The sequence below is a fragment of the Chroicocephalus ridibundus genome, chromosome 15, assembly GCF_963924245.1.
Source record: "Chroicocephalus ridibundus chromosome 15, bChrRid1.1, whole genome shotgun sequence".
Lineage (NCBI taxonomy): Eukaryota > Metazoa > Chordata > Aves > Charadriiformes > Laridae > Chroicocephalus > Chroicocephalus ridibundus.
Window position 1 is genome coordinate 11,117,215 of NC_086298.1, and position 22,227 is coordinate 11,139,441.

Genomic DNA, 22,227 nt, shown 5'->3' on the forward strand with positions numbered 1-22,227 from the left:
CCAGCAACTCACCTCCCGGGCTGGTCGGGGTATTTGTGTTTGCAGTACGCCTCTAGCGACGCGTACACCTTCTCCCGTAACGCCTCCACCTCAGCCGGGTTGGAGAGACCTTTCGAGTCTGAAAGGCAATGAAAGGACCATCAGCCAAAAAACCTCCAGGGTCTGCAGGCAGGCAAAGACCCCCCTGTTCACCCCCTCAGCCCCCTCCATCCCTCCCAGCACCACCAGACCAAGGCCGAGTGTGGATACAGGGTGCGAACCCCCGGAATTTGGGCAGTACCTAACACCTCCCGGGGAGCCTTCGAGCCCTGAAAGGTTTGCCCTGTAACTACAGACCTGTTTTATTCCACCTTATACCCCAACCCCAACCGTTTTGGCTCGTTCCAGCGGTCACAGACCCTCATGGAAAGGGTTTATGTCCCCCTCAAGTCCTGGGCTTGTGGGATTTCTCCCTCCGGCACGAAGCCCTGTGGCAGGGCCAAACAAAAACCCCCCACTCTGGCAGGTCCCCCGCGACGCGGCGAGGATCTGTTTTTAGTAGGGTGAAAGGGACAGTCAAGCAATCGATATCCCAAAGCACCAGCGCCGCGGGAACCTCTCCAGATTCCCCTTCTTTTACCATATACGGCTAATCCCAAATTACAGACAATAAATTACTGGTGATTACAAGGGGGGGGGATAAAAAAAAAAAAAAAAGAAAAAAAAAAAAAGAAGTCGAGCAGAAAAACAAACCCAAGAAACAGCAATAAACCCTGCTGAAATTCCCTGGCCCCTTCGGTGGGAAAGGCCAGGGAAAGAGCCGTGCTTGGGCACAAACCAGGCTCCTGGGAGGGCAGGGAGGGGAAGGGGTGGCCGCAGATGTGGAGGCCTGCCCTCGGCTGCCATCTGCTTTTACTCTGGACTGACCCACTCCAGGATTTAGGGAACCCCCCCTCCAACAGAGCTGCAGAGGTATCTGCAGGCTGGCAGCCCATCGCCTGCGGCAGCGGGGCTTTGCTCTCCGAACCCCCGGCACTCAACCACCTTCTTCCCTTGGGCAGCTGGGGACAGAGGGGGAAAAAGCCAGCAGCCTCCTGGAGTCTGTAAAACTAAGCAAGCTGCGGACAAAAAATGAAGTTCTTGTGTATTTTATGAGCACGTTTCATGCCTTTCACCCTCTGCAGGCTCTGCAGAGGGCTTTTCCAGGAACGCAGTCAATAAAAGCCCTTGGATGTTGAGATCAGGAAACAGAGGGCAATAATGTCCATGCTCTAACTTTGCTCTAACCCATGCCTCTGTCTTAAAGGATATATAGATTAATTTTTGCTCCTATTCAGGGACAACTCCCTCAAGCATCAGAACAGAGTTGCTGTAAAACTGAAAATAAGAGAACTGTGTAACGTTGATCAAGCCAAAGCCCCCCAGGCTCAGCTGAGAACTCAGCCCGTGAGCAGGAGTTAGCTCCAAAAGCAGCATTTGCCATCTCCTCGGATGATCACAGCCGAGTCCCGGCCAAGGCTGGGCCCTGCACGGAGAATGTTTTGGGCCATGAAACCGTGCTGCCTTCTGCAAAGGGGAAAACACCCCTTGGAATGGGAGGCCTGGAGAGCAACCCTGGGCATGGATCCAGATCCATCCCTGACCTGCAGAGGACACGCTTGTAAGGTGGCAGATGCACCTGCAGCACTTAATTTGACTTTCCTTCTTGCCTCTCTTCCTTCTTGCCCTGTCCTCGGGAGTTGGGTGCCCTCGGTTATTTGCAATGGAGCTTTATAGGTAAGAAACGGAGCCAAAAGGACGCAGCATGAGCCAGGAGAGGACAGGAGAGAAGGTAATGGCATGTACCGGGGTTGAAGAGGACAATGGCTCGCAGGCAGCCTAGCTCTGTCTTGTCCATCTGCATGTCCCGCATTTTTGACACGAGTTCTGTCAGTACTCTGCAAAGGACACAGAAATCACAGGCGTCAGCGTTAAAAAGAAATGAAAAAAACACCCAGGTGTCAGACCCAGAGTGAGCTCCTCCGGAGCACGGTCAATGAAGTCATGGGATAGTGCTCGCTTATACCAGTGGAGGATATGCCCTCATTTTCCTCCTGTATCAAAAATAGCTCATTAGGAACATCAATAGTTCCTGTGAGATACAACAGGGACCATAAAAACTGGCTTCGTGCATTCACTGCAAGGCTTTGGCACCTGAGAAAGCTGCCTAAAAATAAAAAAATAATAATATAAAAAAAACCCCCAACAGGTATCTAAAAGCAATTTCCTCTGCCGGTAATTTTTATTACTCCCTTTGCTCTTACTGCAGGTGTCGGTCTTGAAATATTTTCCACTGATTGCCCAGTTTTTCCTGTTAGATCCTGCAGTGAAGTCATGATCTTGCACTTATGACCTCACAGGAAACAAATGATGTCACCCAGGTCCCAAGAACAATTTCCTTGCAAAGCAAAGCAGCAAAGGTGATGTGGTTTCCACTAAGTCGCCTCAAGATGAGTCTCGAGCAGAGAAATCAGCCACCATTTAAGCAGCGTCTGGAGCCACACTGTGGGTCAAACACGCTGGAAGTCTGGCTTTACAACACTTTCCCAAAGCACAAGATTAAAGAGCCCTCGGGATACGCATGTGGAACCTGCTGGGTATTTTTGGTGCTTTTTCATTGCGAAAATAAAATCACGTCTTGGTCCAATTAAAGATGAAAAGAAACAAAGGAGTGGCCTCCTCGTAACATTAGAAGGCATCTGGACCCCATGAAGGAGGCTTTGATTCGCACTGGGCAGCCTTCTCCCGCCGACTATTTCGGCCTGTTGGTTTCTGCAGGTTTAAGAGGAGGGATTTAATGTTGTTGCCTGCAGCAAGGACCACGAGGTTTCCATGCACGCTGTGGGATGGACACGCTTCAGCCTGAGCTCCTCCATGAGCCCATGTGCCAACGCATCTCCATCCGGCCCCTCGAGGAGGCCCACGAGGAACGGAGACAGAGAGGGGGATGTCCAGGCAAGGTGGCCTGAGATGTGTTCCCCATTGTCCACCCATCCGTCCATTCGTCCATCCATCCACCCATCCATCCATCCCTCCCTCTGCCCACCTGTCGAAGATGGCCCCGACGCCAGCACTGTGCGCGCTGTTCCGGTGCACGTGGAGCCCGGTGGCTAAGAGGATCCCGTCTTTCACGGCTATGGAGCGGTGGGAGAAGGAGGCGATTAGGAGCTCATTCCACCCTGGGGAGGAGAAAACAACCAAGGCCGTAGGTTAGAGCCACAAGGTCCTCAGTGGGCTCAGGAACCATCAACGTCCCCTCCCCAATGGCACTAAAAAGAGAGGAGGAAACTGCCCAAGAACCAGCTTTGCTGGAGTAACATGGCTGGACGTGGGAAGGGAGGGGGAGCCACCCCTTTCTTGGATGTCAGGGAAGGAAAAAACCATTAAGGAACAAACGCACTAAAAATATAACGCTAATAAGGGAAGCAGTTTCCTCTATAAACCTTGCAGGCACCAGAGCAAACAGCGCTCTGCCCTGCTCCTCTCGCCCTGAGCCTGCGAGTGGGTGTGGAGCCCTGCCTTCCCTCTCTGACCTTACGCTGCCTGCCTCTGAGCAGCTAAAGACCTATTAACGCTTTGTATCAGCTAATTGGGCTCATTTTCAGGCCTTAACAGGGCACAAAAGTTCATTCACCATTTTTCAGCTGTGTAAATCGGGACCGTGAAAACTCTTGCTGGCAGGTTTGTGGCTTCTGCCGTATAAATATTGGAAGGGACTGCCTCTCCCCAGGGATGTCCCACGTCCCTGACTGCTCCCGTAACAGCTTTCCATAGCTGCTTGGAAATCAGCTTTTGATTAGTTACTGGACATGCTACTTCAGGAGACTGGAAAGCACATCCTCTGAGCCCCGACACCGCCGGAGCAGTTTGGGCTGGTTACAAATGGGGAAGGGAAGGGAGATGCGACCTCCCTCCCCGCCGTCCTGCTCCCCTTCCTAATCTAACATGTTGACAAATTCTTAAATCTGCTGCCACCTGCATTCAAGAATTCAAACCCATAAGAAGAAGAACGCGAGTTCAAACCCATAAGCAGAAGAAATGCTGTAAACTTTGAAGGGTGGAAATGTAGGCGACTTCGAACCAGGAGAGGCATCTTCAATAAGACAAGATGGGTCTTCTGCAACCCTGGGGTGTCTCACGCTTATCTGATTGATTTACCCAGCCTGAAAAGATTGATTTACCCAACCTGAAAATTTTCTGGTGTCCAGAACGCAGCCCTTCCTGGCAGGGTCCAGAAACATCAGGATATTTGATTTTATTTTTCTTTCCCAGGCTGGAAAAACAACACAACAATATCCTTCACCTCCTCTCCTGCCACAGAAACACGTCTTTTCTCGCTGACTGGAATAAATACAAGGTCTGCGTGTGCTGTGTTTACCTACTGTTGCAGAGATGGGTTGTGCCATTAGAAATGTTGACAAGGAATAAAGTTCACTCTTTCCTAAGTGGCTACAGGATGTTTCCACCCCAATCACGGGAACATTTATTTGGCTATTTACTGGGCGAGGCCTGGCACTCGCAGAGGGATTGCAACACTCTGAAACCCAAGGAGGACGCAGGAGAAGACGTGGGACTGCACCAGGAGCCTGCAGGAACCCTGCTCCATGGCCGAAGGGGACCTCCCAGAGCCAGACCCACAGAAAGGTGCCGTGGGTGCCTCCCACCAGCCATCACACGCAGACCCCCAGCATCTCCACACGCAGCCCCTCCATGAAGCTCCAACTAACAGAAACCAGAGCTGGTCTGCAACATCCCTCCGTGGCACCAGCTTTCACAGCTCTGCCCTGACTCTTGGCCATCACCCAAGACCCCTCAGCGGCGGCTCTGCACAGCCCCAGCGGTGCCGAGTCCAGCCTCCGGCTTGCCAAGAATGGAATGGTCGAGGTTGGAAGGAACCTTTCAGATCATCGAGTCCAAACACATGGAAGTGGTGAGGCTGCGGGGTGCCACCAACATCTGTGCTGGGCTTATTCCAGCTAGGGAGCACTGGATTAACCAGCATCCTTCAGCTGAATTATTCCCATTTAGAGCTGGGATCTTTCAGCTGAAATGGGGAACCTATTTCTACCTGGTGCTTTCACTAGAGCATCTCCAAAGAGCGGAGAAGATCAAGAGGCAAGCAGAAAAAATTAGGTATAACCACAGGCAGCAAATCCGAGTTAGAGATCAAACAAGTCTACCCGAAGACTTTTGCATTTCAGCCCAACCTCTGGAGAAGCAGAGCAGATTTCTTTGACTCTCGCGACTCCTTTCTCATCAAACAAGGTGGCTGCAGGCTCCGGAGATGCTTTGGCTCCTCTGGGGTAGAGAAGGCACCTGGCAGCGCAGTGACCATCGTGTTAATCCATCTCACTACCAAGTTTCCCCACCAGCCCTATAAAATGAAGTGCAGCTGCAGAGATGTAGTGCTCAGCATCCCCTGCCAGCCTGGCCTCGATGCAGAGAAAACAGCAGGTTATTCCCATCTCAGCCACAGCAAGCTCGGAAACAAGAAAACCCAGGGAAAACAGGCTTAAAAGGTTGGGTTTTCCTTCTCCAAAAAGCTCAGAGAAGGAAGATTTTTAAATGATTCAGGATTAGAGGAAAGCTACTGCCGGCCCATCCAGCACCGCTCCTCCAAAGACGTGTGCTCCACTTAATTTTGCCTCCGAGGATGCATGACTGAACCTGACTGACGCTCTTAGCTAAATTTTAATACTTAAATATTTCATGGGCAGCTGTTCTCAGCAGACCACTCTCCTCACTCAATAATAGATAGAGCCACTGGTTAAAAGACTTGGGGGAGGTTATCTGAGGCCCCGACAGAGACGCTCGGAGCAGGGAGCCCATCGGAGCCGCTCCGGGTGCTCAGCCTGGCCATGGGGTTAGAGCCACCACAAAAACTGTGATGCGATGGGGTCTGCAGCCCCCTCTCCTCCTGCCCCACAGCGTGTCGCCTCCAGGATGCCAGCTCGAGCTGGTCATAACAAGCACCAGCACAAAGGAGAGAACATTAGGTCAGAAAGTCTTCAGTTCAGCTTGCATTAGCCTTCTTCTAAAGAGCAAGGAAAACCTTGAACTGTTGTTGTGGGGTTTGTTTCCATTGCACAAAAGAAAAAGGCAGCTTTTTGTCTGAATCCAGTTCTTCCCTGCGATATTTGCAGAAAGCCCTCAAAGATTTCTATAGAGATGCTTCCCCTGCTCATCCACTCTCACAAGAGGCTCTAGAGACCCTCTTCAAAAATACACTTTTTGTATTTTCCAGAGAGGGCCGTCAGCCAGCTCTGGCGATACTCAAATCCATAGAAAAATCAGACGAGTACCTTCACCGAAGGGCTAGAAGGAGCCAACCAGGGAGGGCATGGGACTTGGCCAAGTCTGCAGCAAGAATAAAACCCCCAAATTCTCCATTCCCAGGCTATTGCTGTAACCACTAGATGAAATGTGACTATAAAAATCTCCTTTCAGTAATATAAGAAGAGTAGAAAACCTACACCAGTAAATGGTGTGACTTAATCGCCCAGAAACCACTGAGGTCAAGGATTTCAGCGAGGTTGCAAGAGGGATTGGGTATTTGTATGTAGGGCCAAGGTACGAAGTTACACTGGTTGATAGTCAATAAAAAATTGCAGACAGTATTAAGATTCACACATTTGGGCTACAGTCAGCCTCATTAAACAGAATGACAGCTCGTGTTTGTGTGGTGGGAAGGGGAAAATAACAATCCCATCATCGTGCTTCTCTGGAGCCTTGAAGCCCCTTCTCATGAAACAACCTGGACAGACCTTGGACTGCACAAGTTCTACATTTTGTGTTGAAACGAATATTTTGCACTTGGTTCTTCAAGCACTTTCCTGCACAATTTCATGGACATTTATTTTAGGGCACACACTCTCCACAGTAAGAAGCGAGGAACGCTGCCATCAAGGTGGATCAGCAGTGTCTTGCCTACAGAGGCCATTAACCCAAAGCCAGAAGAGTGCAGAAAGAAGAGCAAGCACCCCTGCAGGTTTTTCCCCTCTTGAATTCCCTAAAAAAGTGCATTTTGGGGAAAAAAGAGAAACTTCAAAACTACCAGGAACTTCAGAGTCCTTGGCTTGCTTGGGTTTGGCTGCCGGGCTGGTTTGCTCCAGGTAGCCCACCAGCTCGCCCTGCTCTGAGGCTGCACCCCTGCTCTGCACCGGACTCCTCCATCGCTCCCTTCTGAATTTCCTTGACTACTTCGAGTAGCCAAGGTCTGTGTCTCTCATTGCCAAGCGGAGAGCTGGGTGCCACCGCCAGCCGTCAAGGTTTCACCCTGAAGTTTATCATTCAAGCCACTTCATCTGTCCCACTGACAACTTGCCTTCCCTCTTTGTTTAAGGGAGCAAACCTCTCCGCTGCGTCAAGCCAAAGCCTTTTTAATCACTTATCTGATGACTGGAGCTATGCAAAGAGCTTCATGCCTAAAATGCACCCTCGTCGAGCTCTGCTCTTAATTTCTTGCCCTCCCTGGTCTTTGTGCGTAACCTGCCGGCAGTAGGGGCTTGAATTTAGGCGATGGAAGAAGATCCTTGTCACAGCTAACTGCTTTTCACCTCCCAAAGCCTTCGCTCCTCCAGACCCCCTGCCAGCCAAGGAAATTTAAAATAAGCCCGGAGAATTTTATTTTCATCTTGGTGGGTGGGAGAGGGAGGGCGATATATTCTTCTCCCCTTTCTGGTTTTAATTATGATCAAACATTTCAGTTTGATGAAATTTCGTGGAGTCCCAAGCCCACTTGGTCCTTTCAAGTCCCAAGCCTGGGAGGAAGGCAGCGCGTAGCTCCTTCGGTTTAAATCACCCCGCGCACATCTCCGAGCTCATCAGCGACGAAGCCGGGCCATTTTTCAGCTGATTGGCAGCTGGTGCAACATTTTGGATCACATTCAGCAGCACATCCCTTGGGGCTTTTTAAATCCTATTTAGCAATTGAATTATCAGAGGCTATTACTCAGAATCAGTTAACGGCTTTCAAGTCGCCGGGACCTAAATCTAAGTGTAATACTTGTCACCGTTGAGATGTGGCGCTCCTACGGCCCCGTGGCGGAGCCCGTGCGGGGATGGTTCCCACTCACCTGCTCGGAGCAAGATGACCTGGTCGTCCAGGGGCAGCTCGGAGAAGTGGGGGATCCTCTTGGCCCACTCCACCAGGGTGAAGAGCTGTTTGTCTGCTGCCTGGCATATGTTCGTCACCGGGTCATTGGGCTGCCAAGAAAAGGGAGATTGAAAGGTTTGGAGAAGGCAGAGCACGGGGAAGAAGAGAGGCTGGAGAAGCAGCTGAAGGGGCTTGTAGGGAAAGACACCAAAGTCAGGAGCACCCCAAAAGTGGACGTTATCAGACACAGGGAAAGGAGGTGACTTGGCTTCTCCACCACATGGTTTTACGTAGTTTTTAGCAAGCTCCTACAACAGGAACCAGGAGTGTTGAGACCCAATATCCATCACACTGACTGATGAACCAGACGATCTCCAGCCCAGGAGGCTCCCGCACCCGTGCAGCACGCACGCTCCCCGTGCCAGCATCTCCCAGCTCGATAAACCAGCTCCAGAGGGGGCATTACAGGAAAAAAAGAGAAAAACCCTTCCCTTTGAAATATTATCCAGTAACAAAAACCATCTGCTCTCAAGGAGGACAGTCAGCCTAAACACACCAAATCCCTGTTTAAAGGAACTGCTAACAGCTCAAGTGGGCTTGTGATTAGGAACTGGAAGAGACTGTCTAACCCCAGCGAAGACAGACCTCACGAGTGCGAGTGTGTCTAAAGGATTTACCTCTCTGGACAGGGATGTATGAGCCCCTCCACACATCCCACTGTAATCCCTGCTGGTATCTAGCAGCTTTGATTGTACGATTATTTTTCTTCCATGTCCTTAAAAGAGCAGTTTCCAAATCGGAGGAGGAGTGTTTACTTCATCCCCGGATCGCAGGGGGAAGGGGAGGGAACTCAGCGCGGCCGAGGCAGAGCAGACACGACCACCAGCACCTCCTCTCCCTCTGGCAAGTCTCAGTTTCAGCCAAGACAAGGCCATTCCTCACCGCAAGCTGGTTGCAACCCCCTCTCCCAGGCTGGGCAGATGAGGACCACGCTGCCGAGTCTCACTCCTGCCCCCCGGAGCCACACCCCGGACCCCTGCCCCGTCCCCTCCGCCGTCCCCTGGCAGCAAATGCAATCTCTGTGCCTCAGTGGCCAATGTCTCCCCCTTCTCCAGGCTTAAAATAACCAGCATCTGGCAAGCTCAAGGGCGCCCGCCTTCAAAGTATTTTCACCTGTTGCGTGCAGAGATGGATGGGCATGGGCTGGCGTTCAGCAGCACAGCTGAGGAGCCGGGAGCATCGTTGTGGGGATTTTCCCCTCCTTGCTCTGCCCATCTCCAGCAGGTCCCTGAGGGGTGCGAGGGCAGGGGAGTCTCGCTCCGAGGGAGCTGGGGCTCTTCCCTGGGGAAGGGGAGATGAGCAGGGACTGGGCTTTTCCCTGGAAGTGGGAGAAAAGATGGGATTTCCTCTGGACAACAGGAAGACCCTAAACTGGGTGTGAGGAGGAGCTCTGCAGGGTCGAGTGCTTCACTGGAAACATGGGGAACATCAGCATTCAGAGGCATTTGCAGGAAGGGTGAGAAGGGACACCCTTGGCTAGAGGAACATCACCAAGTCATACGAGCGTGGTCAGTAGCTGGAGCAGCCAGGTGGAGAATCCAGGCATCCTGGATCCCACGGGTGGGATGGGGATGGAGCCCTGCGTGCCCCGGAGCGGGACATGACTTACGGGAGACCCCATCCTCCAGCAGAACCTGACCCATGAAGCAACAGGTGCCTGCACAGCCCCATGACAGGGGTATTTTAGGAAAGTTAGGTGTTTTTGCCAAAGCTTTCATCAGGGGTTGCTTCTGGGCAGGTTGTCACCGTCTCTAGGACTCGCCCTGATGCAGCAAGATGGGCTCCAGGTCTCCCAGCCCAGGCTGCATCGCCGCTGCTCTGCAGGCAGCACAAGCTGTACCCAGCCTTCCGTGCTTCGTAAAAAGCCTCAGCGAGGGGCCCAGCCTTTAATTACACCTCAGATGGCAGTTCCTGGAACCACCACGGTGCTTCCTGGCAGAACTTAATCACCGTTGCTTGAAAGGCGGCTAAAAGTATCATCCCCGCCGGCCGAAAGGGACCTGCCTGTCTCCAGGAGGGGATCTGCCAAGCGGTGCTAGAAACCCTCCCCGTGCAGGGTAAGCAAATCCCCCCCTGCAGTAAATAGCAAGGGCACGGTGCCGGAGTGTGACAGAATGAAAGGACACGCGGGCACCTGATCCTTCTGGAAAACCGGAGCTTGGAGACATCTTCCAGAAAATGGTGACTTGAAACCAGCCTCTCAAAGGCCAATTAAGAGCTAATGGGGATAACACCTCTCAGTTACAGGCTTTGCCTTTCAGTGGCCAGGAGCCCATCCGAGGTGGTGCTTACGCTGCAGGAGCCCAGCTTCACGGCTGCCGGGGACGGGGGGCAGAGGCAAACCCATCCTCATGCCCCATCGTACTACCTGGGGACAGGTACCTGCCGGGGACGTTCGGCCAGTCCCCCCAGCTCCCAAGGGAGAGGGACCACACGGGGTCTGGGGGCTTCCTGGGACACACAGCGTGGAGGAATCCTGCAGCCGTGCTCATTCACAGCTTGTGAGAACCTCCCGAAGGGTTTATGCCCTTTGCCACGATCGGACGTCAGACAACCATCGCAATTAGCAGCTATTTGCAGTGGCTGAAGAGCAGTTATCAGGGGCTCACTGGTGCCATTACTTCAAGTAGCTGTTTTAGTGATGGTCATCGACATGCTAGTCTTGGCACCCTCCTACCACCCAAGGCAGGGAGTAGATTTGCAAGGGAACATCCCTCTCTGTCTTAGCCGCTTTCGGCCTGGCTCAGCGTCCTTCCCCGTCCTGTCCGTGACACCCACAAGGATCACGCCCCACTGCTCTCCCCTTTCACCATTACAGCTTCAAACCATGAACGCACCCCATCCTCCCTGGTGTCAATCCAGGCATCAGGATGGAGACATGGGTCCCCTCCCCAGTCACGTACTTGGAGCAGCACACTTAACCAGCAACAATGCGGTTAGACACCAGGGCTGCTGGAACAGATCACAGGCTGCAGCCCCCCTGCCCTCCCCTTTTACCAGCTCCGAGGACTGTGCTGAAGCCCCACAGTTGGGTGCCACACTGTCCCAGGAGGAAGAAATCAGTGCCAGTGCCACCACAGGGACCCCCCTCATCCAGGGTTGGGATCTCTGCTCTCAGAGCAGCCAGGGGACCGTGGCACAAGGTGACAGTCACAGACACGAGAGCATCTGGGAGAGGAGGGTGTTAACTCCCACAGCATCCCACCACCTCCAGCCTGGTGGAAACATTGCCCTCGCAAGCGCTGGAGCTCCCCGGCAGCGTTCGGTGCAGATGGACTAAGGTGCAGGGGCGCAAATAAAAGGACCCAACGTAGCCGGCTAACGGGAAGCAGCTTGCATTTTACCCCGTGTCTATTAGGGACTAAATTTGTCTGCCTTTCCATCCCAGGGGCTCTCTGGGGAGGGCTGGGAGGAGGGCAGCTCCTCCGTCTTCCCTCGCCTCATCCGGTGGCCTCGTCACCGCGAGCTGCTGATCTCATACATCTGCTAAACCTGCTACAAATGTCACCTCATCGACAGAAGCCGCTTGACAATAATAGGGCATTTCAACAAGCCTCCTGCTTCTATTTAGATGCAACACACATCCTTGTTCACAGTAATGCGTGTTGAATTATGCAGGAACCAGCTTTCAATTTGCTACAAGAGACTGAGGAGACGCAGTGCCAGACGAAGCCATTTATTTCAGCTCGGCTCTCTGGGGTTTGTTTTCAAGTCAGCACAATGCTGGCTACAACTCCCCTGAAGTATTTTTAAGCCTGATAGCCGTCACAGCTTCTCCAAGCCCCACGCTAACCACGGCTGAGCTGCCTCCTCCGAAAAAGCCCCTTGAATCTTCCTGGCGATGGGACCCTCTGGCTGGAGGCATCGCTGACTGCAGGGTGCAACTGGGCCATCAAATACAGGGGAGCCCCATGGCCCTGGAGCTGCTTCTGGAGAGTTTCCCTTAGGAATCACAGAATGGTTTGGGTTGGAAGGGACCTTAAAGACCATCTAGTTCCAGCCCCCTGCCCTGGGCAGGGACACCTTCCACTAGACCAGGTTGCTCAAAGCCCCATCCAACATGGTCTTGCACACCTCCAGGGATGGGGCAAATTGTCTCTGTCCTTAGCAGGAAGCCTGCTGCACCAAAAAGCCTCACTTAGCAAGCCAGCCATATAGCATCCTTGTAGGTAAAGGCCAAAAAGAGCATCCCACAGAGGCAGTCAAGGCTTAAGACTCCTACAAGGAGCAGCCTGACTCTCAGATCTCTTGTCAAGCCCTCCCAGATAAGGTATTCCCTGCTCAATCCTCCAGCCTCATATGAAGAAAGAGATAAAGTATTATTGTAGCAGAAAATAAATACTGCAGAGACCTTCCACTTCCCAGAAATAGCTGCATTTCATCATCTCAGCCTCACCAACACCTAGCACAGAGCGACAGGAGATGCAGAGGGATATTGCGGCGTTCCTGCTCTCCTGGGTGAGCCAGCCCCAGCTGCACCTCTGTGCGCCCCCGAAGGACTGCTAGGCAGCCAGGAGATGCTGCCACGCCAGCAGCAAGCCCGGCAACAGCTAGCAGGGTCTTGGGCTCGCTTATACCCTCTGACGCCCAGGGTGACGCCTGGCAGCAGTGGTGTCCCCTCCTGCAAGCACAGAAGGCATCGCCGAAAGGCAAATGGGAAATGAAACACGTGCAGCCGACCCTGGCCCCAAAAGCACACACACAACGGGGCACGGCAGTTTATTTTTCTTCCTCTCCCTCTCTTTGCTTTGAGACTTCCCAGTGCCACAGCATCCCAGGGCTTCCCCGGTGCACCCGGGACGGGGGTAATTAGCGCCACTCCTGACCCTACTGCTGTATTAGTTGCCTCGACCGCAGTCCTGTTCCCTATTCCCATGACTTTCATGGGAAGAGGGTCTATGGAGGAATAGGGACCGCATCCTAAATGCTGCCTAGGCTGGGCAGCAAACACTTTCTCTGCAATAGGGCTCTTCATGAGGGTTTGGCATAGGGTCTATCCTAGAAACAGAATTTCAGAGGACAGGTGGGTTCTCCCACCGGAGGCTTTCTCTAAGCAAGGCTAAAACCTGCTGATAAGGGAATCTCTTAGGAAAGGCACCAAGACAGTTTCCCTCATCACAGCTTCTCACTCCTTTCCCATTTCCCTGTCAGCCACCTCTTGTTTACACGAGGTCCTGTTGGCAGCCAGGTGCTTCGACCAGCCCCAGTTACAATGCAAGCTTCTGAACGGGAAAGGACCTTGAAAGCAAACTGCTCGAGGTTTTCTCTGCTCAGAGCCCAGCAGCTGTATCATTCTGCACCTGAAAGGTCGCACCCCAATTTTACAGCTCTTATCTCTTTGCACTTCAGCCACACAGCTCTGTTTATTGGCTCTGTTGGACTCTGAACTCTTCAGAGCACGCGGTGTCTTCCTGCCTTTTAGCACGAAGGGCTGTTAACTAAAACAAAATCTTCTCTGTGAGCCCTTCTAATTACACCTTACAGTATCTGTTCCTTCGTTACAGCTGTGGGACAGACACGTACCGGTGCTGGTGGCTGCGCAGGGGCAGAGGGGTTTGCTTCCCTCGTGCTGTCATCTAACCCCACATATGGCACCTACAGCAGAGCTAAGAACTTGCATTTCTGAGCGCTAATTACTTCTTTTCCCATAAGATAACCCCTCTCTGACCTAGGCTGTATTCGTGCTAGGTCAGTCCTGAGGCCCCACAAGCCACCCCTTCTGTCCCGAGTGCCCGTGACGGGGCCAAGGAGAGAGGTCCCTTACCGAGCTCGGCGTCAAGCCCATATTCGCTTCAATGTACGTCTCTGTCTTTGGCTCCACCGCGAGTTCAGCTTCCAAGATCTTTTCCACGGGCATGTCCTCGTTGGCGCTACTTGTTGACTCCACCTCGTTCTCGTTGCGGTCCTTCCCCCGCTGCCTCTCCTCCTGGACGGCTGGAAGTGGACAGAGAAGGGACAGTGTCAGTCTAGAGCTCCTGGCCATGGTGTCACGGGCTGAGCTGGGACCCCGACGCTCCATGGAGCCACGGGTGATACTTAGCCATGAAAACCTAAAGCATCCTCAGACCTGTAGGATCACACAGACATCTGATGTGGGTTCTCCCACCTGACCTTTCCAGCAGTGTGATCAGTGGGCTTGGATAGTCCAAGGGGGTGCGAGGTTTAGGGAAGCTGCCGAGCAGCCCTGGCCTGGGAGAACTGCTCCGTGTCTGCTCCCGTGGGAGCACGGGGAGGGAGGCTCCCGCTCAGACCTGGCCTCTGCTGGGAAACTCCCCCTTCTGCAGAGGGAGAAGCCCTGGAAGCAAAAAGGTTAAAGACAAATGATGAAAAGCACAAGAAGCAACACGGCGAGTCACCATGGGAGAGGGAAACAGATGGGTGACGTGATAGTATAAAGGAATCCTAAAGAAAAGAGAAATCGTTTGAAGCGTGAGTCCAGAGTTCAACCATCTTCTGAGCCTGTTAGTGCTGCATTCCCGTGGAGGTCATGTCACGCGTCTAGTTCCCTGGGCCGGCAGTCATGCCGAGGGCTGCCGCGAGGCTCCGCGGCAGGATGGTGCTACCGTGGGACAGGAGCCGGGGGCCGGGATCTGCCGCAGGGGCTCCATGCAAACCACCATCCCGTCTTTGTCTCCGGGCAACTCCTGAACAGACAGGAGAGACCTGTCCCAAATCCTGCGTGGTAGGAGTGATCTAGCCAGAAGCACGTCACATGCTGATGAGTTAATGTCTGAACAGCGCAGAGATGAAAGACGCTTATTAGATGCTAATAACATTATTATTAATGATCTCCCTTTGAAACCGGCACACACGCTTTCCCTAAACCTGGAAAGTAGCTTTATGCAGACAGTTACACCAGTAACTATCTCTATCTCCATCATCACGTTACATATCCTAAATCACACACTTTTCCACACACCATTGCTTCCCACAGTGCGTTTTAGCCCAGTCTAGCCGAGAACAGCCCAAGCAACTGGAGTCTCCATCCCTGGTCACGAGAGACAACTCCCCGAACGCGTCCAGCTCTTTGCTGGGGACTGAATGAGGCATTCAGTAATGTAAAAAGCCCGCTATTTATTGACATTTATCCTAACGCTTTACCTCTCTGCTGAATTTGAAGCGGGTTATGTGATGTTAAGAGAAAGCAGCAGGGGCACAGGGATTGCTCGAAGGAAATCAGAGCTGTCCGTAACACAATAAGGCTTTTCAGGCAATCAGTGGGACCAGCTCCGTGCCAAGCGCAAAAATAAAACCTACAATATAAAACTTATTTCTTAAAAAACCCGGAAATTAAGACACATGCTGCAAGAGTCCTATATGGACGTTGATCCCATTAACCCAGCTCCACCCCACCACGCGAAGGCCTGGGGCTGGTTTCCATTGCTCGTCTCCCGCCCCCCTGCTCCTGCAGCCGCCGCTTGCTGCACATCAGGCTCCTTCCATGTGAAAGCTGTTATGCAAAAAAAAAAAAAAGCAAGAGGTTATTTTTTTTTTGCAAGCTGCTCTTAAGTTTTATGGGCTGCAGAGGCTCCCGAGGCCCAGGCAGCGTTTTCTGCTTGGGCTGCCGGAGCCAGGTGAGCGGCTGCTGCCGGAGCTCGGATTTGTGTCGTGGCTTTTGTCCATCTGGCTCTCGTCTGGCACGGATTCTTCTCTTCGCTTTTTCAGGCCAACATAAAATCCTGCTCAAATTTCTCCCACCCCACCCCCCCGCACCCCACACTCCTGTTTTCTCAATCATCAAAAGGCTAGAAATTTTTGCTTAATGCCAACCCTTCCTCAACAGCACAGATGCACCAACACTCCTTTGGGCGCATTAGAAGAGATAAAACACCTACTAAATAACAGAAAATCCGAAGAGAAAGGCAAACCCTCAACAAATGGGATTTTTTAAAATGAATTAAATGCCAAAGACCTGAGGCACAGTCACAGCAGGTCTCAAGGATAAAGGTGCAAAGCGTGGTTCCTTGCTCGGAGATCAACCACCTCCACCGCCGGGAAGGGGTTTTAGTTCAAAAACTACATCCTCTTGCTCAGCCGCCAGTGACTTGGTTGGACACTGGGATTTGTCGGAAAGCGTCGCTGAGGTCTGGGGAGACAGTGGCTACTTAAAGCCTTAAATCTGCAAATCTCAAGCCCATCAAAACCAACAGCCACATTCTTGGAGGTGAAGAATCAGACACACCTGAAGGGTTATTGCAGAGTGAACCCTACAGGTCATCGGGACAGCGTTTGCTAGTGGTTAGGCTGAATTTAGCGGATATAAACAATAGGTGGAAGGGACAGATGGAGAAGTTATTCCTATTGATCTGTGCTTTGAGCTGCTACACCAGAAAGTCGGTGCTGCTGCTCGCTGTGGAGCCGGTCAGCGGAATCATCCCAGCCTGCTCAGCCCCACGCAAAACCCCGACCCTCGCCCCTGCCCAGCTGGCTGCCGGCAGCAACGACACACCAGGCAGAGCAGATGGCGTATTCGCACTCAGGATGCCAGCTCCAAAGACAAACCAAGCCCTTGCCAGGCAGAGTGTTACCTGCTCTGCTACCCGCTCCCCCCCATGTTTCCAAGACCAGACAGCCCTCTCCAAAGCCAGGACAAGCCTAGCGTCACTCTGCAATCCCCTCCACGGTTTGGATGACCTCCATCCATCTCTCGTCCCTGTCTCCATGTTTCCAAGACCAGACAGTCCCCTCCAAAGCCAGGACAAGCCTGGCATCACTCTGCAATCCCTCCCCACCCGCAGCTTGGATGACCTCCATCCACCTCCCATCCCTGGCTCCCTGGGCTGCAGGAAAGCAGTGCGCGTTTCCAAACGCTGAGCTCAGAGACGCCGATATCCTCCCTTCCCCCTAAGAAGCAGCTTCATGTACAGGTCTTCATGGAGGTGTGCATCTGCAGGATGAGGTGACTACCACCCGAAGTTCGGCTGCTGTTTGCTGCAGGACCTGCGTTTCCAGGTGTGTATGAACCCGACCTGCTCCTCGCTTGGGAATGAAGCAGGACACCGGCCCAGCCCTGGCTGTTGGATGTAGCTTTCGGGGACGCCTGCGAGGCAGTGACTCCTCTAGATGTTAGACTTGGTTGTAGATGTTATTTTCCCTCCCTGCAGGCAGCTCGAGGAATGACGTGGGAACAGCTTCATCCTTCCTGTGAGCAACGGGTTCATTCCTGCAACAGTTGTGCCTGGCCCTGGGGTACACATGAACTCCCTCTGATCAGCATCTTACTGTCACCTCGCTCCTCCCGGTGTGGCACCCCCAAAGTCCCTCTTCAGGATCCAGAGGTTGAATTTGTCTCAGACCTAGAGTTTCCACTTTCCTAGTTCAGATTCACCGTGAAGCATCGTACAGCTCTAGGGGTGGCAAACCCTACGCGTTCCTCTGGAAGGCGCAGGGATTTGCAGACACATTCCAGACTCTTGTACTCTGTGGGTTCCAAGACTTGGGCTCCCCTGCAGATGCAGCCATCCTTGCAGCCTGTGCTTCAGAAGCTCCGCAGAACTGAGAGGACATCCGAGGCGCAAGTGTCTAAGAGCAGCCAGTCACACAGCTTCTTCGCAAAGTCCTCCCTGTCTCCGACCTCCGCTGGCACAAACCCAGTGGTGGATATCTGCAATTTACTGCAATCAGTATTTCCCCAGACCTGCTGGGGACCTGACAAGGACCTGACATCTCCTTCTCCGCAGAGATGCCGTGGGACAGATCGCCGTTTCAGAAAAGAATGGGGGCTGTGTTTCTTGAGATGTAGCAAAAAACAGCAGGTGGGGCAGGGGGAAGGAAAGAAGGAGCAGGTATTCAAGCAAAACAGTTTTGCTTTATATTTCTAAATCATGCAATATGGGATGCTTGTGTGAAGGAAAATTTCCACCAGTGAGGAGACCCCTCACCATACAGACCTCAGTCCTTATCTCTGAAGTCCACTCCCACTGGAGATTAGCCAAATAAACCATGGTGGAGATGACCCAAAACCATTTTTCAAATGGATTTGGTTTGGGATCTGGGTTTCTTTCTGGCTTTGCTTTTTATTTGTCCTTTAAAAAAGAGAAATACAAACACGTTAGCTGCATGGCAGCTTGTCTGGTAATATTGAAACGGGAATACCTTGTTCTTCTTGGCTTCCCAGCAGTCTTGTGGGCCGGGATGGATGGTGCTCCATCCCTGTAACACAGTAAAATTTAGAAACAGAGATCATTATATCATTTGGTCCTTCTTGCTTCTGCTGGGTTTTTCTCTTCCTTTCCTGCAAGTTGTAAACTCACAGGCTAAAGACAAAAATACTGAGGGGTTCTGCGACTGGTTCCTCCAACCCAAATTCTCCCTTGTGGCACAATCAATGTATATTTAAGAAAAAAAACAAGTATTTTCAACTCCGGAGAGGCCACAAGATGCTTCTCCCTCCTGCCTCACACCTGATGCTTCACAGGATTAGCAAGGACACGGGAGCAAGGCGCTGGTCCTGCTGCTGGCTCCCTTCTCTGGCTCGTCATCGATGCCCCCTCTGCTCTGCGCCCTCCCGCGTGGCTGGGTGGGTCAGGAGACACCCAGCTTCTCTTCCAGAGGACCTCGGGAAGAGGATTAAACTACAGAGCGCCTGCGATAACAAGGCACTTGACAGCGTGACCTACAAGGACCTTTGCAAGCCTCAGCTGGGCTTGTCGGGCTCTCACTGCAATAAGACGGTGACAATGAGGTGAGGGGCTGGCGAACGCGTCCCCGCTGCTGCGGGCTGCGCTGCCGCTCACCGGCAGGAGGGAAGGGCTCTGCGAGACCAGCGTGACCCTCCCGACTCCCATCGCGCTCAATCACTGCCTCGGCAGACGGGCTCGTCTGGGGCTTGTCTGGGGCGGATGCGGGGAAGCCATGGAGAGGAGCCACGTCCTCATCCCTCCACCTCACCGCTCAGCAGGCAGTCAGTGGAGATCCACTCTTAGGACCGTGCTGTTCCCAACGACGCTGATTTTTCTCATCGTGAGGGTGGCACAGCATTTGATCAACGGTGCGGGTCTATTCATCCTAAAGGCAGGAGGCGAGCCCGGCATACTGCTTGCTGCAACCCAGGAGACACCCTCCTGCGAGGCAAAGCGGTCCCAAGCTGTCGCTCCCCCAGCCCTGTCTGCCGCCCCGTGTTTGCAGAGATGAGCTTCCGCACGCTCTCCTCCGTGTTGATGGCTCTGCCAACGCTTTCATTTTCCTTCAAGGAGACTCGTACGGTTGAGAGGTTTTCTAGTCTGATTTTCTTAACGTAAGGGAAGCATTTAAACCTTGCAATCCACTTGAGGAGAAGAAAAAACATGCTGTAGTGAAAGAGCTCGGAGAGGCGGCCCCACCTCCTCCAGCTACGTCTCAGCCCAGCCAAGGACAGAAGCCCGTGCTTTCCATGGCACCTGATGAAGAGGCTCTCGTGTCATTCTGCTTGATTTGGCCTGTACTCGCCGAAGGCCGGTTGCTGTCATTTTTCATCTCAAGCTTCTCCAGCCCATCTGCACGTCCCCAGGCCGTGGTACAGTAAAATACGGAGCCCTGTGTGAAGACCACTTCTCGGTGACCTCTCTCTGTTTAAGAACCAAAATGTCTCATCCCGTGGACTGCAGATGAGTTTCACCTGCCTGGCTCCAAGGGCTGATGTGCAAAAATGCCAGCTCCTTCCTCTGCTGGTGCGCACATCAACACTGGACGCCTTGCCTTTGCTCGTGGTGCACCATCTGATGGCTGCATAAGTGGGCTGGAGCAAAGTGAGCACCAACCCAGCTCAGGTGCCCAAACCAAGCAGGGTGGGTGGCTGCGGCTGGGTAATGAACTTTGCAGCTGCTGGAGAAGAACCAGCTGCTCGCTGAGGCTCTGGGGAGGACCTGGAGGACACCAGAGAACACACTGCAGTGTCCCCAACGCCTGCCACTTGATCGCAAGCCGCGTGATAAACGTCGCGAAGTCCCCGCTCTCTGAGCCATGTGAATATCCCTGAATCCCAATCCTCTGGCTAAAGTTTTCTTTCCTTTTTAAGCCTTGGGCTTGTGGAGAGAAACCTGATGCTGTGATCTGCAGACTAATTAGATTTTTTTTCAAAAAAACCTGTCAAGTGCATGCTCTATTTTGAAAGCCTGGTCCTAGATGCAAGGCGGGCGCTCGCAGCCGGGTCCCCCACGCTGTGGCATGGCCACTGGCCACCGGCCACGGGCTGCCACGCTGGGCTGGCACCGGGCTGTTGTGCCGGAGGAATGTTAATGAGGGGAGGAAGAGGCACAAAAGGGACAGGATTTTCCACCGAGGCAGAGGCTTTTCTGAGACCTCCGTGGGTTGGAGCATCGCAGCCTTGTTTGCTTGCTCGGAGAGAGCTGGAGGCGACGGCGGCTCTTAATTACCACTTACCCAGCGCTAATACAGATGAGCGCTTGTTTCCGAGAGGAAAATCCATCCTTCCAGGAACAATAGCGCGGATGACTGGCTGGGGTTTGTTTCTTTTCATGGGGGAGGAGGGGGAAGGATAATTCACTCCCACCAAAAATGGACTGAATGGGGTTTTCTCTGCAATCCAGCGCTGGGGACGAGGAGCCTGGCACCGATGCTCAGCCCGGTTCTTGGGCAGCGTGAAAGCCATGGGCGAACAGAAGATGTATTTTTTGGCTTTGGCTCTCCTGTTCTTAGCATGCTCTGATCCTCTCCCACCTTCACTCCCTTTGCTCCTCGCCATTCCCCAACAGATGCAGGGATCCGCAGAGTAAACAGGGATGATGATGCTTTCCAGACTGGACCTATTTTGGGGACGTGCCCCTGCATCACCGGGGCACAGCTCCCTCCTGCTGGAGAGCCCAGAGGCTCTGGTGGCCTCCAAGACCCAAACCTGATCAGTCTCCTCTTAGCCTACGAGTGGGTGGCTGCTGTACTTATGAAGTGCTGGGTTGGAGGGTTATTGGGGATTTCCGTTTCGCTAGCAGTGGAATTTATTAGGCTCTGCTGCCTTTTTATGATGCTACATCTTAGCTGTGTATCATCAGCATCTTGAAGCGCTTACGCCTGAGGTACCTGTTTATACCGCAAATGCCATGATAGCTGAGGAAACTACATCAGACAGTGTTTCTTCTGCTTTGCTTTTGTGTGCCTCCTTTTTTTCCCAAAGATGCAGCTTTCTACTACTGCAAACAACCTCAAAAGCCGAGATGCAATAATTAAGCGATGGTGCTTTCTCCAGCATTTTCAGTAGAATACTGCCTTTTTTAAGATAGGCAAAATACCGCCGTGATGATAAAAAAAATGTAACTCCAGTGAAATGGAGTGTTAAAAAGCGGATTGAAACCTCTGCATGCAGTCAGTCCACATGGGGAATGGCTCTGGAAAACAGCAGCAAAAATCACTAGCTCTCTTCCCTCTCAAAAGCCGGACACTGCGAAGTACAAGCAAACAGCAACATTGCTAAAGCAATGAGAGAAAACCATAAACCAAACCCTCTTTCTCAACCTAAGAGTATCCTTAAAAACAGAAAACAAACCCAGCATCATTTAACCAGCTGGTTTAAAGAGCAGCACTTTAAAAGGATATAAGAAACAAGCTCATTAAGCTGAAAGACATTTTCCATTCCAAAATTATTACTAAGAATAACCATGCTCTTGAACTCTGCCCCTTCGCTGGGGTATGGCTACTTGCCTGCTTTTGCATTCACTTGGATAGCGAGTTGGAGACCTGAATTTCTGCTCTTTCTCCCCAGACTCCTCTTGGTCCCGAGGGATGCTCCAGGAGCTGGGATGGCCCTGGGGGATGCAGAGCCATGGAAGGGGGATGAGGCACAGCTCAGCGACTGCTGGGTTAAGTGCAAGAGCTCAGCTCCAAGTCACTCTGGGTTAAAACACGGGGAAACTTCAGTCCCTCTGCACTAAGTGATTTATCTGAGCAGCTCCCCGGAGACATGTCTCCGAGCTCCCTGCAATGCTGCAAGTCCAACCCCTCTGAGGTTAAATCCCTCAGCGCGACGGCAGTGCGAGTGAGAGGGGGAAAACCAACGCACAAACACAGGGGAAGAGGAAGAATTATCTCAGCCTGTGAAGTTTAGTGAAGTCCTGAAGACAGAG

The 22,227-nt window shown here is 52.6% G+C and overlaps 1 protein-coding gene across 1 annotated transcript in view; it reads right to left on the reverse strand.

Annotated features, from left to right (window-relative positions):
• The window catches only part of RXRA (retinoid X receptor alpha), a 118,699-nt gene that overhangs the window by 9,284 nt on the left and 87,188 nt on the right, over positions 1 to 22,227 (reverse strand). Inside the window, exons 5-9 of the mRNA XM_063353165.1 lie at positions 13,938 to 14,107; positions 8,094 to 8,223; positions 3,065 to 3,197; positions 1,825 to 1,916; positions 13 to 118 (exon numbers count right to left, since the gene is read on the reverse strand). Coding sequence (XP_063209235.1) covers positions 13 to 118; positions 1,825 to 1,916; positions 3,065 to 3,197; positions 8,094 to 8,223; positions 13,938 to 14,107 — 631 coding nt within the window. The remainder of the gene's footprint in view (positions 1 to 12; positions 119 to 1,824; positions 1,917 to 3,064; positions 3,198 to 8,093; positions 8,224 to 13,937; positions 14,108 to 22,227) is intronic.